This window comes from Pseudophryne corroboree, chromosome 6 (genome assembly GCF_028390025.1).
Source record: "Pseudophryne corroboree isolate aPseCor3 chromosome 6, aPseCor3.hap2, whole genome shotgun sequence".
In the NCBI taxonomy this organism is placed as follows: domain Eukaryota; kingdom Metazoa; phylum Chordata; class Amphibia; order Anura; family Myobatrachidae; genus Pseudophryne; species Pseudophryne corroboree.
The window spans coordinates 173,413,698-173,426,868 of NC_086449.1; the positions used below are offsets into that span (position 1 = coordinate 173,413,698).

The 13,171-nt window shown below is 48.8% G+C and overlaps 1 protein-coding gene across 4 annotated transcripts in view; it reads left to right on the forward strand.

Annotated features, from left to right (window-relative positions):
* LOC134936845 (disintegrin and metalloproteinase domain-containing protein 9-like) overlaps nucleotides 1-13,171 on the forward strand; it is a 211,728-nt gene that overhangs the window by 19,280 nt on the left and 179,277 nt on the right. For all 4 annotated transcript variants that reach the window (XM_063932126.1, XM_063932127.1, XM_063932128.1 and 1 more), the window contains exons 6-7: nucleotides 355-431; nucleotides 1,050-1,239. In XM_063932126.1, coding sequence (XP_063788196.1) covers nucleotides 355-431; nucleotides 1,050-1,239 — 267 coding nt within the window. The remainder of the gene's footprint in view (nucleotides 1-354; nucleotides 432-1,049; nucleotides 1,240-13,171) is intronic.

Genomic DNA, 13,171 nt, shown 5'->3' on the forward strand with positions numbered 1-13,171 from the left:
TCCCTCCCAGATGAGAATCACTTGGCTGGGGAACTAGAAAAGATATACCATGCTTGGCAAAGCTTGCATAGTCCTGAAATATAGGTCATACGGTAGAAAGTGAAGTTGGAGAATTTAGATTCTTGATGGTCGATGCAGAAAAAAAAGCTCTAGTAAGGAAACGTAATGCCTTGACCATCTCTCTGACAATAGGAAGGCCTAACGTGAGTTTGTCATACAATTTTTGTTTTTTTCATGTGAATTTTACTAATTGTTATTACAATGTATTGTGCAGTATTGCATTATGGTAATACAGGTTTTTTCAATTTGAAAGATGATGAGTTGCGTGTTTTAATTGTACACTTTTTGTCTTAGAGTGATTGCTATTATAGTGGACAAATCCTGGAATCGGGGGCATCGTCTGTAACACTGAGAACGTGTTTTGGACTCCGGTAATACATGATGCATCATTTAACCAGTACAACTATTTGCTTGGCAAGGGATGAAGTGTCACTTTCAATGTGCTGTCACCATGCAATAAAAAGCCACTGTGAGAAATTTTCCATATGTGCAGGGGAGATATCACATCCCCATCCATCAATGCCATGATCACACCCCCTCATGCGCGTACCATGCACCATAATAATGCATACAATGATGCCCCCTCCAGCAGCCACACTCCACAGCACCTTACCCAAAGTCTAAGGTGGCCCTGTCCTCTGTCCACTCTATGTACACACCATACAGTGCTTTGGCAGGTAAATTAGTATGAGGAGAGTAGGCTCTACTTATGTGCTGTGCACAAGGCACTTCAGGCACACATCTAGTTACGGCCCTGGCCCTAGCCGCCACCCCATGTGATTAGCTGTAGCCAACATACCCCACTATCTTAGCCCTACCCCTCACCCCAGGCAGGTTAGGGTAGGGGGCAGGGGATAGTTAAACTAATTACCCCATCCCTTGATGGTATTCTAAATATCGGGATGCCGCGGTCGGTCATGGGCTCGTCGGCATATCTTATCACACCTCACAGAGAGCAATATTCAAGTAATTCCTGTTTGTTTTTGCAGAGGACTTATAGAGTTTTCTAATGAGAGTTTCATCATTGAGCCATTCCAGCTTGCCCCTGGTTTTCTGCACCTCATCTCCAGAATGGAGGGCAAGTATGGGGCAACAATTTTCATCTCGGAAAATGATACAGATGTAAAAAGTCACAGCTATCAGCTCCAGCTTTTCAGAGAGTTTCAGCCTTCTGCCCAGGTAGGGATTCACAGTATATACAGAAGCAATAATTTATACTGTGATGATACCCGGGTATTGTGGAATTATCCGAGTAGTTGTGCCAGTGGAGTATGCCTTTTAATGGCTACTAAGTGCCCACTGCACATGTGGATCTCATTGGGGGACTGTTGTAGAAGATACTCCAGGTACCTAAAGTTAACATGACACCACAGACATATATATGATGGTGAAATAATCAATTATATAAATTACTGTATAATAAATGATAACAACAGGCTAACTCAGGAGAAAGACACATAGAGATTGCCACAGTGGTCTTGCATAAGAAGTTATCAGAACCGATGTCATCTTTAGTAACCCCCCTTTCCCATAGCACCTGATTCAGAGTTATAGACAATTCCATCAGTGTACTGTGGGCCTGAATCAGAATTGTGCGCTAATGCATTCCAGCTGCCAGTTTGTATGCACCTGCAGTAATGTGCAAAAATATGCTAATGCTGTAACTGCCGGAAAATGTATTGAGACGCCCACTGGCTGCATCGCGAATCTCAGCGTCTGCGTACAAAGGTGCAGCCTCCGTCGCAGATAATTTGATTATAGAGTTCTAAGTAGCCATATGCTCGTGCAGCATGACTGCAGAAAGTGAAACGCCAAAGCCACTGTTACTACGCACAGGATCGCAAATGCAGGCCCAGACATGCACAAAAAACGATCATGACACTGCTTAATTTGAGTTACAGCACCTCCTTGTTGCCGCCCACCGATGATCCCTGACTGTCAATCATTATGGAAATACTCCTCTCTGTGTAGACTGTCACAAGGCCATCGCGGCACACACCTATTGCAACTGCATGCGCCCTTGGCTAATAATCACTCAGCTGTGTATTGTTGGCGTAGCGGGCATCTCTGAATCAGTCATTTTCCACTGCCTCAGAATGTGAGGGGTAACATACGGTAAACACTGAAATCTCTTACAGTATCTGCATAATTCTTCAATAGGAATTAACTTATTTCCCTCCCTGCATCTTTGCCCCTCACTTCATTGTTATCACATCCAAATAAACTTGTCAAAGATTAAACAAGTGTAATAATAAGAATTTACTTACCGATAATTCTATTTCTCATAGTCCGTAGTGGATGCTGGGACTCCGTAAGGACCATGGGGAATAGCGGCTCCGCAGGAGACTGGGCACAAAAGTAAAAGCTTGAACTAGCTGGTGTGCACTGGCTCCTCCCCCTATGACCCTCCTCCAAGCCTCAGTTAGGATACTGTGCCCGGACGAGCGTACATAATAAGGAAGGATATTGAATCCCGGGTAAGACTCATACCAGCCACACCAATCACACCGTACAACCTGCGATCTGAACCCAGTTAACAGTATGATAAACGAAGGAGCCTCTGAAAAGATGGCTCACAACAATAATAACCCGAATTTTGTAACAATAACTATATACAAGTATTGCAGACAATCCGCACTTGGGATGGGCGCCCAGCATCCACTACGGACTATGAGAAATAGAATTATCGGTAAGTAAATTCTTATTTTCTCTAACGTCCTAAGTGGATGCTGGGACTCCGTAAGGACCATGGGGATTATACCAAAGCTCCCAAACGGGCGGGAGAGTGCGGATGACTCTGCAGCACCGAATGAGAGAACTCCAGGTCCTCCTCAGCCAGGGTATCAAATTTGTAGAATTTAGCAAACGTGTTTGCCCCTGACCAAGTAGCTGCTCGGCAAAGTTGTAAAGCCGAGACCCCTCGGGCTGCCGCCCAAGATGAGCCCACCTTCCTTGTGGAATGGGCTTTTACAGATTTTGGCTGTGGCAGGCCTGCCACAGAATGCGCAAGCTGAATTGTACTACAAATCCAACGAGCAATCGTCTGCTTAGAAGCAGGAGCACCCAGCTTGTTGGGTGCATACAGGATAAACAGCGAGTCAGATTTCCTGACTCCAGCCGTCCTGGAAATATATATTTTGAGGGCCCTGACTACGTCCAGTAACTTGGAGTCCTCCAAGTCCCTAGTAGCCGCAGGCACCACAATAGGCTGGTTCACGTGAAACGCTGAAACCACCTTTGGGAGAAATTGAGGACGAGTCCTCAATTCTGCCCTATCCGTGTGAAAAATCAGGTAAGGGCTTTTATAAGATAAAGCCGCCAATTCTGAGACACGCCTGGCTGAAGCCAGGGCTAACAGCATTACCACCTTCCATGTGAGATATTTTAATTCCACAGTGGTGAGTGGTTCAAACCAATGTGATTTTAGGAACCCCAAAACCACATTGAGATCCCAAGGTGCCACCGGGGGCACAAAAGGAGGCTGTATATGCAGTACCCCTTTGACAAACGTCTGGACTTCAGGCACTGAAGCCAGTTCTTTTTGGAAGAAAATCAACAGGGCCGAAATTTGAACCTTAATGGACCCTAATTTTAGGCCCATAGACAGTCCTGTTTGCAGGAAATGTAGGAAGCGACCCAGTTGAAATTCCTCTGTAGGGGCCTCTTTGGCCTCACACCACGCAACATATTTTCGCCAAATGCGGTGATAATGTTTTGCGGTTACATCCTTCCTGGCCTTTATCAGGGTAGGGATGACTTCTTCTGGAATGCCTTTTTCCTTCAGGATCCGGCGTTCAACCGCCATGCCGTCAAACGCAGCCGCGGTAAGTCTTGGAACAGACAAGGTCCCTGCTGGAGCAGGTCCTTTCTTAGAGGTAGAGGCCACGGGTCCTCCGCGAGCATCTCTTGAAGTTCCGGGTACCAAGTCCTTCTTGGCCAATCCGGAACCACGAGTATAGTTCTTACTCCTCTCCTTTTTATGATTCTCAGTACTTTTGGTATGAGAGGCAGAGGAGGGAACACATACACTGACTGGTACACCCATGGTGTTACCAGAGCGTCCACCGCTATTGCCTGAGGGTCCCTTGACCTGGCGCAATATCTGTCTAGTTTTTTGTTGAGACGGGACGCCATCATGTCCACCTTTGGTTTTTCCCAACGGTTTACCATCTCTTGGAAGACTTCTGGATGAAGTCCCCACTCCCCCGGGTGAAGGTCGTGTCTGCTGAGGAAGTCCGCTTCCCAGTTGTCCACTCCCGGAATGAACACTGCTGACAGTGCTATCACATGATTCTCCGCCCAGCGAAGAATCCTTGCAGCTTCTGCCATCGCCCTCCTGCTTCTCGTGCCGCCCTGTCTGTTTACGTGGGCGACTGACGTGATGTTGTCCGATTGGATCAATACCGCCTGACCCTGAAGCAGAGGTTTTGCTTGACTTAGGGCATTGTAAATGGCCCTTAGTTCCAGAATGTTTATATGAAGAGATGTTTCCATGCTTGACCACAAGCCTTGGAAATTTTGTCCCTGTGTGACTGCTCCCCAGCCTCTCAGGCTGGCATCTGTGGTCACCAGGATCCAATCCTGAATGCCGAATCTGCGGCCCTCTAGTAGATGAGCACTCTGCAGCCACCACAGAAGAGACACCCTTGTCCTTGGCGACAGGGTTATCCGCTGATGCATCTGAAGATGCGATCCGGACCATTTGTCCAGAAGATCCCACTGAAACGTTCTTGCATGGAATCTTCCAAATGGAATCGCTTCGTAAGAAGCCACCATTTTTCCCAGGACCCTCGTGCACTGATGCACTGACACCTGGCCTGGTTTTAGGAGATTCCTGACTAGCTCGGATAACTCCCTGGCCTTCTCCTCTGGGAGAAACACCTCTTTCTGGACTGTGTCCAGAATCATTCCTAGGAACAGGAGACGTGTCGTTGGAATCAGCTGCGATTTTGGAATATTTAGGATCCACCCGTGCTGACGTAACACTAACTGAGATAGTGCTACTCCGACTTCTAACTGTTCCCTGGACCTTGCCCTTATCAGGAGATCGTCCAAGTAAGGGATAATTAAAACGCCTTTTCTTCGAAGAAGAATCATCATTTCGGCCATTACCTTGGTAAAGACCCGAGGTGCCGTGGACAACCCAAACGGCAGCGTCTGAAACTGATAATGACAGTTTTGTACTACAAACCTGAGGTACCCTTGGTGAGAAGGGTAAATTGGGACGTGGAGATAAGCATCTTTGATGTCCAGAGACACCATATAGTCCCCTTCTTCCAGGTTTGCTATCACTGCTCTGAGTGACTCCATCTTGAATTTGAACCTCTTTATGTAAGTGTTCAAGGATTTTAGATTTAAAATTGGTCTCACCGAGCCGTCCGGCTTCGGTACCACAAACAGCGTGGAATAATACCCCTTTCCCTGTTGTAGGAGAGGTACCTTGATTATCACCTGCTGGGAATACAGCTTGTGAATGGCTTCCAAAACTGCCTCCCTGTCGGAGGGAGACTTTGGTAGAGCAGACTTCAGGAACCGGCGAGGGGGAGACGTCTCGAATTCCAGTTTGCACCCCTGTGATACTACCTGCAGAATCCAGGGGTCCACTTGCGAGTGAGCCCACTGCGCGTTGAAATTTTTGAGACGGGCCCCCACCGTGTCCGAGTCCGCTTGTAAAGCCCCAGCGTCATGCTGAAGACTTGGCAGAAGCAGAGGAGGGCTTCTGCTCCTGGGAAGAGGCTGCCTGGTGCAGTCTTTTTCCTCTTCCTCTGCCCCGGGGCAGAAATGAGTGGCCTTTTGCCCGCCTGTACTTATGGGAACAAAAGGACTGAGTTTGAAAAGACGGTGTCTTTTTCTGCTGAGAGGTGACCTGGGGTAAAAAAGTGGACTTTCCGGCCGTTGCCGTGGCCACCAGGTCCGATAGACCGGCCCCAAATAACTCCTCTCCTTTAAACGGCAATACTTCCATATGTCGTTTGGAATCCGCATACCCTCACCACTGTCGCGTCCATAACGCTCTTCTGGCCGAAATGGACATAGCACTCACTCTTGATGCCAGGGTGCAAATATCCCTCTGTGCATCACGCATATATAGTAATGCATCCTTCAAATGCTCTATAGTCAGTAATATACTGTCCCTATCCAGGGTATCAATATTTTCAGTCAGGGAATCCGACCACGCCACTCCAGCACTGCACATCCAGGCTGATGCGATTGCTGGTCGCAGTATAACACCAGTATGTGTGTATATACCCTTCAGGATATTTTCCAGCCTTCTATCCGCTGGTTCTTTGAGGGCGGCCGTATCAGGAGACGGTAACGCTACTTGTTTAGATAAACGTGTGAGCGCTTTATCTACTTTAGGGGGTGTTTCCCAACGCGCCCTAACCTCTGGCGGGAAAGGGTATAGTGCCAATAATTTATTAGAAATTAGCACTTTTTTATCGGGGGAAACCCACGCTTTATCACACACCTCATTTAATTCATCTGACTCAGGAAAAGCTACTGGTAGTTTTTTCACTCCCCACATAATACCCTTCTTTGTGGTACTTGTAGTGTCAGAAATGTTCAATGCCTCCTTCATTGCCGTGATCATGTAACGTGTGGCCCTACTGGACATTACATTTGTCTCCTCACCGTCGACACTGGACTCAGTATCCGTGTCTGGGTCTGTGTCGACCCACTGAGGTAACGGGCGTTTTATCGCCCCTGACGGTGTCTGAGACGCCTGGACAGGCACTAATTGATTTGTCGGCTGTCTCATGTCGTCAACAGTTTTTTGTAAAGTGCTGACATTGTCACGTAGTTCTTTAAATACAACCATCCAGTCAGGTGTCGACTCCCTAGGGGGTGACATCACTAATACAGGCAATTGCTCTGCTTCCACATCATTCTCCTCCTCATACATGTCGACACAATCGTACCGACACCCAGCACACACACACAGGGAATGCTCTGATAGAGGACAGGACCCCACTAGCCCTTTGGGGAGACAGAGGGAGAGTTTGCCAGCACACACCAGAGCGCTATATATATATATATAGGGATAACCTTATATAAGTGTTACTCCCTTTTATAGCTGCTGTTTATAATTTAGCTGCCAATAGTGCCCCCCCTCTCTCGTTTTTACCCTGATTCTGTAGGGACTGCAGGGGAGAGTCAGGGAGCCGTCCTTCCAGCGGAACTGTGAGGGAAAATGGCGCTTGTGTGCTGAGGAGATAGGCTCCGCCCCTTCACGACGGCCTTATCTCCCACTTTTTTCTGGAAAACTGGCAGGGGTTAAATACATCCATATAGCCCAGGAGCTATATGTGATGTATTTCTTTTGCCATCCTAAGGTATTTTTGTTTTTATTGCGTCTCAGGGCGCTCCCCCCCAGCGCCCTGCACCCTCAGTGACCGGAGTGTGAAGTGTGCTGAGAGCAATGGCGCACAGCTGCAGTGCTGTGCGCTACCTTAGTTGAAGACAGGAACGTCTTCTGCCGCCGATTTCACCGGACCTCTTCGTTCTTCTGGCTCTGTAAGGGGGCCGGCGGCGCGGCTCCGGGACCCATCCAGGCTGAACCTGTGATCGTCCCTCTGGAGCTAATGTCCAGTAGCCTAAGAAACCCAATCCACTCTGCACGCAGGTGAGTTCGTTTCTTCTCCCCTTAGTCCCACGATGCAGTGAGCCTGTTGCCAGCAGGACTCACTGAAAATAAAAAACCTAAAATAAACTTTTACTCTAAGCAGCTCAGGAGAGCCACCTAGCATGCACCCTTCTCGTTCGGGCACAAAAATCTAACTGAGGCTTGGAGGAGGGTCATAGGGGGAGGAGCCAGTGCACACCAGCTAGTTCAAGCTTTTACTTTTGTGCCCAGTCTCCTGCGGAGCCGCTATTCCCCATGGTCCTTACGGAGTCCCAGCATCCACTTAGGACGTTAGAGAAATAGAAGAATGCAACAACACATACTATCTATCTTGTATCATGGTTTTGTTCACATGGCAAATAATCCATATTTCTCTAACGTCCTAAGTGGATGCTGGGGACTCCGTCAGGACCATGGGGAATAGCGGCTCCGCAGGAGACAGGGCACAAAATTAAAGCTTTAGGATTAGGTGGTGTGTACTGGCTCCTCCCCCTATGACCCTCCTCCAAGCCTCAGTTAGGTTTTTGTGCCCGTCCGAGCAGGGTGCAATCTAGGTGGCTCTCCTAAAGAGCTGCTTAGAAAAAGTTTTTAGGGTTTTTTATTTTCAGTGAGTCCTGCTGGCAACAGGCTCACTGGATCGAGGGACTTAGGGGAGAGAATTTCAACTCACTTGCGTGCAGGATGGATTGGATTCTTAGGCTACTGGACACCATTAGCTCCAGAGGGAGTCGGAACACAGGTCTCACCCTGGGGTTCGTCCCGGAGCCGCGCCGCCGACCCCCCTTACAGATGCTGAAGATTGAAGGTCCGGAAACAGGCGGCAGAAGGCTCTTCAGTCTTCATGAAGGTAGCGCACAGCACTGCAGCTGTGCGCCATTGTTGTCACACACTTCACACCAAGCGGTCACGGAGGGTGCAGGGCGCTGCTGGGGGCGCCCTGGGCAGCAATATTTAATACCTTTATGGCAAAAGAATACATCACATATAGCCATTGAGGCTATATGTATGTATTTAACCCATGCCAGATATCTAAAACTCCGGGAGAAAAGCCCGCCGAAATAGGGGGCGGGGCTTATTCTCCTCAGCACACAGCGCCATTTTCCTGCTCAGCTCCGCTGTGAGGAAGGCTCCCAGGACTCTCCCCTGCACTGCACTACAGAAACAGGGTAAAACAGAGAGGGGGGGCATTTTTTGGCGATATTTTGATATATTTAAGCTGCTATAAGGAACAACACTTATATAAGGTTGTTCCCATATATATTATAGCGCTTGGGTGTGTGCTGGCAAACTCTCCCTCTGTCTCCCCAAAGGGCTAGTGGGGTCCTGTCTTCGATAAGAGCATTCCCTGTGTGTCTGCTGTGTGTCGGTACGTGTGTGTCGACATGTATGAGGACGATGTTGGTGTGGAGGCAGAGCAATTGCCGATAATGGTGATGTCACCCCCCAGGGAGTCGACACCGGAATGGATGGCTTTGTTTATGGAATTACGTGATAATGTCAGCACATTACAAAAATCAGTTGACGACATGAGACGGCCGGCAAACCAGTTAGTACCTGCCCAGGCGTCTCAGACACCGTCAGGGGCTGTAAAGCGCCCTTTACCTCAGTCGGTCGACACAGACCCAGACACAGACACTGAATCTAGTGTCGACGGTGATGAAACAAACGTATTTTCAAGTAGGGCCACACGTTATATGATCACGGCAATGAAGGAGGCTTTGCATATCTCTGATACTGCAAGTACCACAAAAAGGGGTATTATGTGGGGGGTGAAAAAACTACCTGTAGTTTTTCCTGAATCAGAGGAATTAAATGATGTATGTGATGAAGCGTGGGTTAACCCAGATAGAAAAGTGCTAATTTCAAAAAAGTTATTAGCATTATACCCTTTCCCGCCAGAGGTTAGGGCGCGCTGGGAAACACCCCCTAGGGTGGATAAGGCGCTCACACGCTTATCAAAACAAGTGGCGTTACCGTCTCCTGATATGGCCGCCCTCAGGGATCCAGCAGATAGGAGACTGGAAACTACCCTAAAAAGTATATACACACATACTGGTGTTATACTGCGACCAGCCATCGCCTCAGCCTGGATGTGCAGTGCTGGGGTCGTCTGGTTGGATTCCCTGACTGAAAATATTGATACCCTGGATAGGGACAGTATTTTATTGACTATAGAGCAATTAAAGGATGCTTTCCTTTATATGCGAGATGCTCAGAGAGATATTTGCACTCTGGCATCGAGAGTAAATGCGATGTCCATATCTGCCAGAAGGAGTTTATGGACGCGACAGTGGTCAGGTGATGCGGATTCCAAACGACATATGGAAGTATTGCCGTATAAAGGGGAGGAATTATTTGGCGTCGGTCTATCGGATCTGGTGGCCACGGCAACTGCCGGAAAATCCACCTTTTTACCTCAGACCCCCTCCCAACAGAAAAAGACACCGTCTTTTCAGCCGCAGTCCTTTCGGTCCTATAAGAACAAGCGGACAAAAGGACAGTCATATCTGCCTCGGGGCAGAGGAAGGGGTAAGAGAGGGCAGCAAGCAGCCCCTGCCCAGGAACAGAAGCCCTCTCAGGGTTCTGCAAAGCCCTCAGCATGACGCTGGGGCCTTACAAGCGGACTCAGGAGCGGTGGGGGGTCGACTCAAGAATTTCAGCGCACAGTGGGCTTGCTCACAGGTGGACCCCTGGATCCTGCAGGTAGTATCTCAGGGTTACAGGTTGGAATTCGAGAAGTCTCCCCCTCGCAGGTTCCTAAAGTCTGCTTTGCCAACGTCTCCCTCAGACAGGGCGACGGTATTGGAAGCCATTCACAAGCTGTTTTCTCAGCAGGTGATAGTCAAGGTACCCCTCCTACAACAGGGAAAGGGGTATTACTCCACGCTATTTGTGGTACCGAAGCCGGACGGCTCGGTAAGACCTATTCTAAATCTGAAATCTTTGAACCTGTACATACAAAAATTCAAGTTCAAGATGGAGTCACTCAGAGCAGTGATAGCGAATCTGGAAGAAGGGGACTTTATGGTGTCCCTGGACATAAAGGATGCTTACCTGCATGTCCCAATTTGCCCTTCACATCAAGGGTACCTCAGGTTCGTGGTGCAAAACTGTCATTATCAGTTTCAGACGCTGCCGTTTGGATTGTCCACGGCACCTCGGGTCTTTACCAAGGTAATGGCCGAAATGATGATTCTTCTGCGAAGAAGAGGCGTATTAATTATCCCTTACTTGGACGATCTCCTGATAAGGGCAAGGTCCAGAGAACAGCTGGAGGACGGAGTAGCACTAACCCGACTAGTGCTGCAACAACACGGGTGGATTCTGAATTTTCCAAAATCTCAGTTGAGACACGGTTCAGAAAAAGGTGTTTCTTCCGGAGGAGAAAGCCAGGGAGTTATCCGAACTTGTCAGGAACCTCCTAAAACCAGGGAAAGTGTCTGTGCATCAATGCACAAGAGTCCTGGGAAAGATGGTGGCTTCTTACGAAGCGATTCCATTCGGCAGATTCCACGCACGAACTTTTCAGTGGGATCTGCTGGACAAATGGTCCGGATCACATCTGCAGATGCATCAGCGGATAACCTTATCGCCACGGACAAGGGTGTCTCTTCTGTGGTGGTTGCAGAGTGCTCATCTGTTAGAGGGCCGCAGATTCGGCATACAGGACTGGGTCCTGGTGACCACGGATGCCAGTCTGAGAGGCTGGGGAGCGGTCACACAGGGAAGAAACTTCCAGGGAGTATGGTCAAGCCTGGAGATGTCTCTTCACATAAATATACTGGAGCTAAGAGCGATTTACAATGCTCTAAGTCTGGCAAAACCCCTGCTTCAGGGTCAGCCGGTGTTGATCCAGTCGGACAACATCACGGCAGTCGCCCACGTAAACAGACAGGGCGGCACAAGAAGCAGGACAGCAATGGCAGAAGCTGCAAGGATTCTTCGCTGGGCGGAAGATCATGTGATAGCACTGTCAGCAGTATTCATTCCGGGAGTGGACAACTGGGAAGCAGACTTCCTCAGCAGACACGATCTACATCCGGGAGAGTGGGGACTTCATCCAGAAGTTTTCCACATGATTGTGAACCGTTGGGAAAAACCAATGGTGGATATGATGGCGTCCCGCCTCAACAAAAAACTGGACAGGTATTGCGCCAGGTCAAGAGGCCCTCAGGCAATAGCTGTGGACGCTCTGGTAACACCGTGGGTGTTCCAGTCAGTGTATGTGTTCCCTCCTCTGCCTCTCATACCAAAAGTACTGAGAATTATACGGCAAAAGGGAGTAAGAACGATACTAGTGGCTCCGGATTGGCCAAGAAGAACTTGGTACCCGGAACTTCAAGAGATGCTCACGGAGGATCCGTGGCCTCTACCTCTAAGACGGGACCTGCTTCAGCAGGGACCGTGTCTATTCCAAGACTTACCGCGGCTGCGTTTGACGGCATGGCGGTTGAACGCCGAATTCTAAGGGAAAAAGGCATTCCGGAAGAGGTCATTCCTACACTGGTAAAAGCCAGGAAGGAGGTGACTACACAACATTATCACCGCATTTGGAGAAAATATGTTGCGTGGTGTGAGGCCAGGAAGGCCCCCACGGAGGAATTTCAACTGGGTCGATTCCTACATTTCCTGCAAACAGGATTGTCTATGGGCCTCAAATTGGGGTCCATTAAGGTTCAAATTTCGGCCCTGTCGATTTTCTTCCAGAAAGAATTGGCTTCAGTTCCTGAAGTCCAGACTTTTGTAAAAGGAGTACTACATATACAGCCCCCGGTTGTGCCCCCAGTGGCACCGTGGGATCTTAATGTAGTCTTGGATTTTCTCAAATCCCATTGGTTTGAGCCGCTCAAATCGGTGGAGTTGAAGTATCTTACATGGAAAGTAACCATGCTACTGGCCCTGGCTTCAGCCAGGAGAGTATCAGAATTGGCGGCTTTATCATATAAGAGCCCATATCTGATTTTCCATACGGACAGGGCAGAACTGCGGACGCGTCCTCATTTTCTGCCTAAGGTGGTGTCAGCGTTTCACCTGAACCAGCCTATTGTGGTGCCTGCGGCTACTAACGATTTGGAGGATTCCAAGTTGTTGGACGTGGTCCGGGCATTGAAAATATATATTTCAAGAACGGCGGGAGTCAGAAAGTCTGACTCACTGTTTATATTGTAGGCACCCAACAAGATGGGTGCTCCTGCTTCTAAGCAGACGATTGCTCGTTGGATTTGTAGCACAATTCAACTTGCACATTCTGTGGCAGGCTTGCCACAACCTAAATCTGTCAAGGCCCATTCCACAAGGAAAGTGGGCTCATCCTGGGCGGCTGCCCGGGGGGTCTCGGCATTACAACTCTGCCGAGCTGCTACTTGGTCAGGGGCAAACACGTTTGCAAAATTCTACAAATTTGATACCCTGGCTGAGGAGGACCTTGAGTTCTCTCATTCGGTGCTGCAGAGTCATCCGCACTCTCCCGCCCGTTTGGGAGCTTTG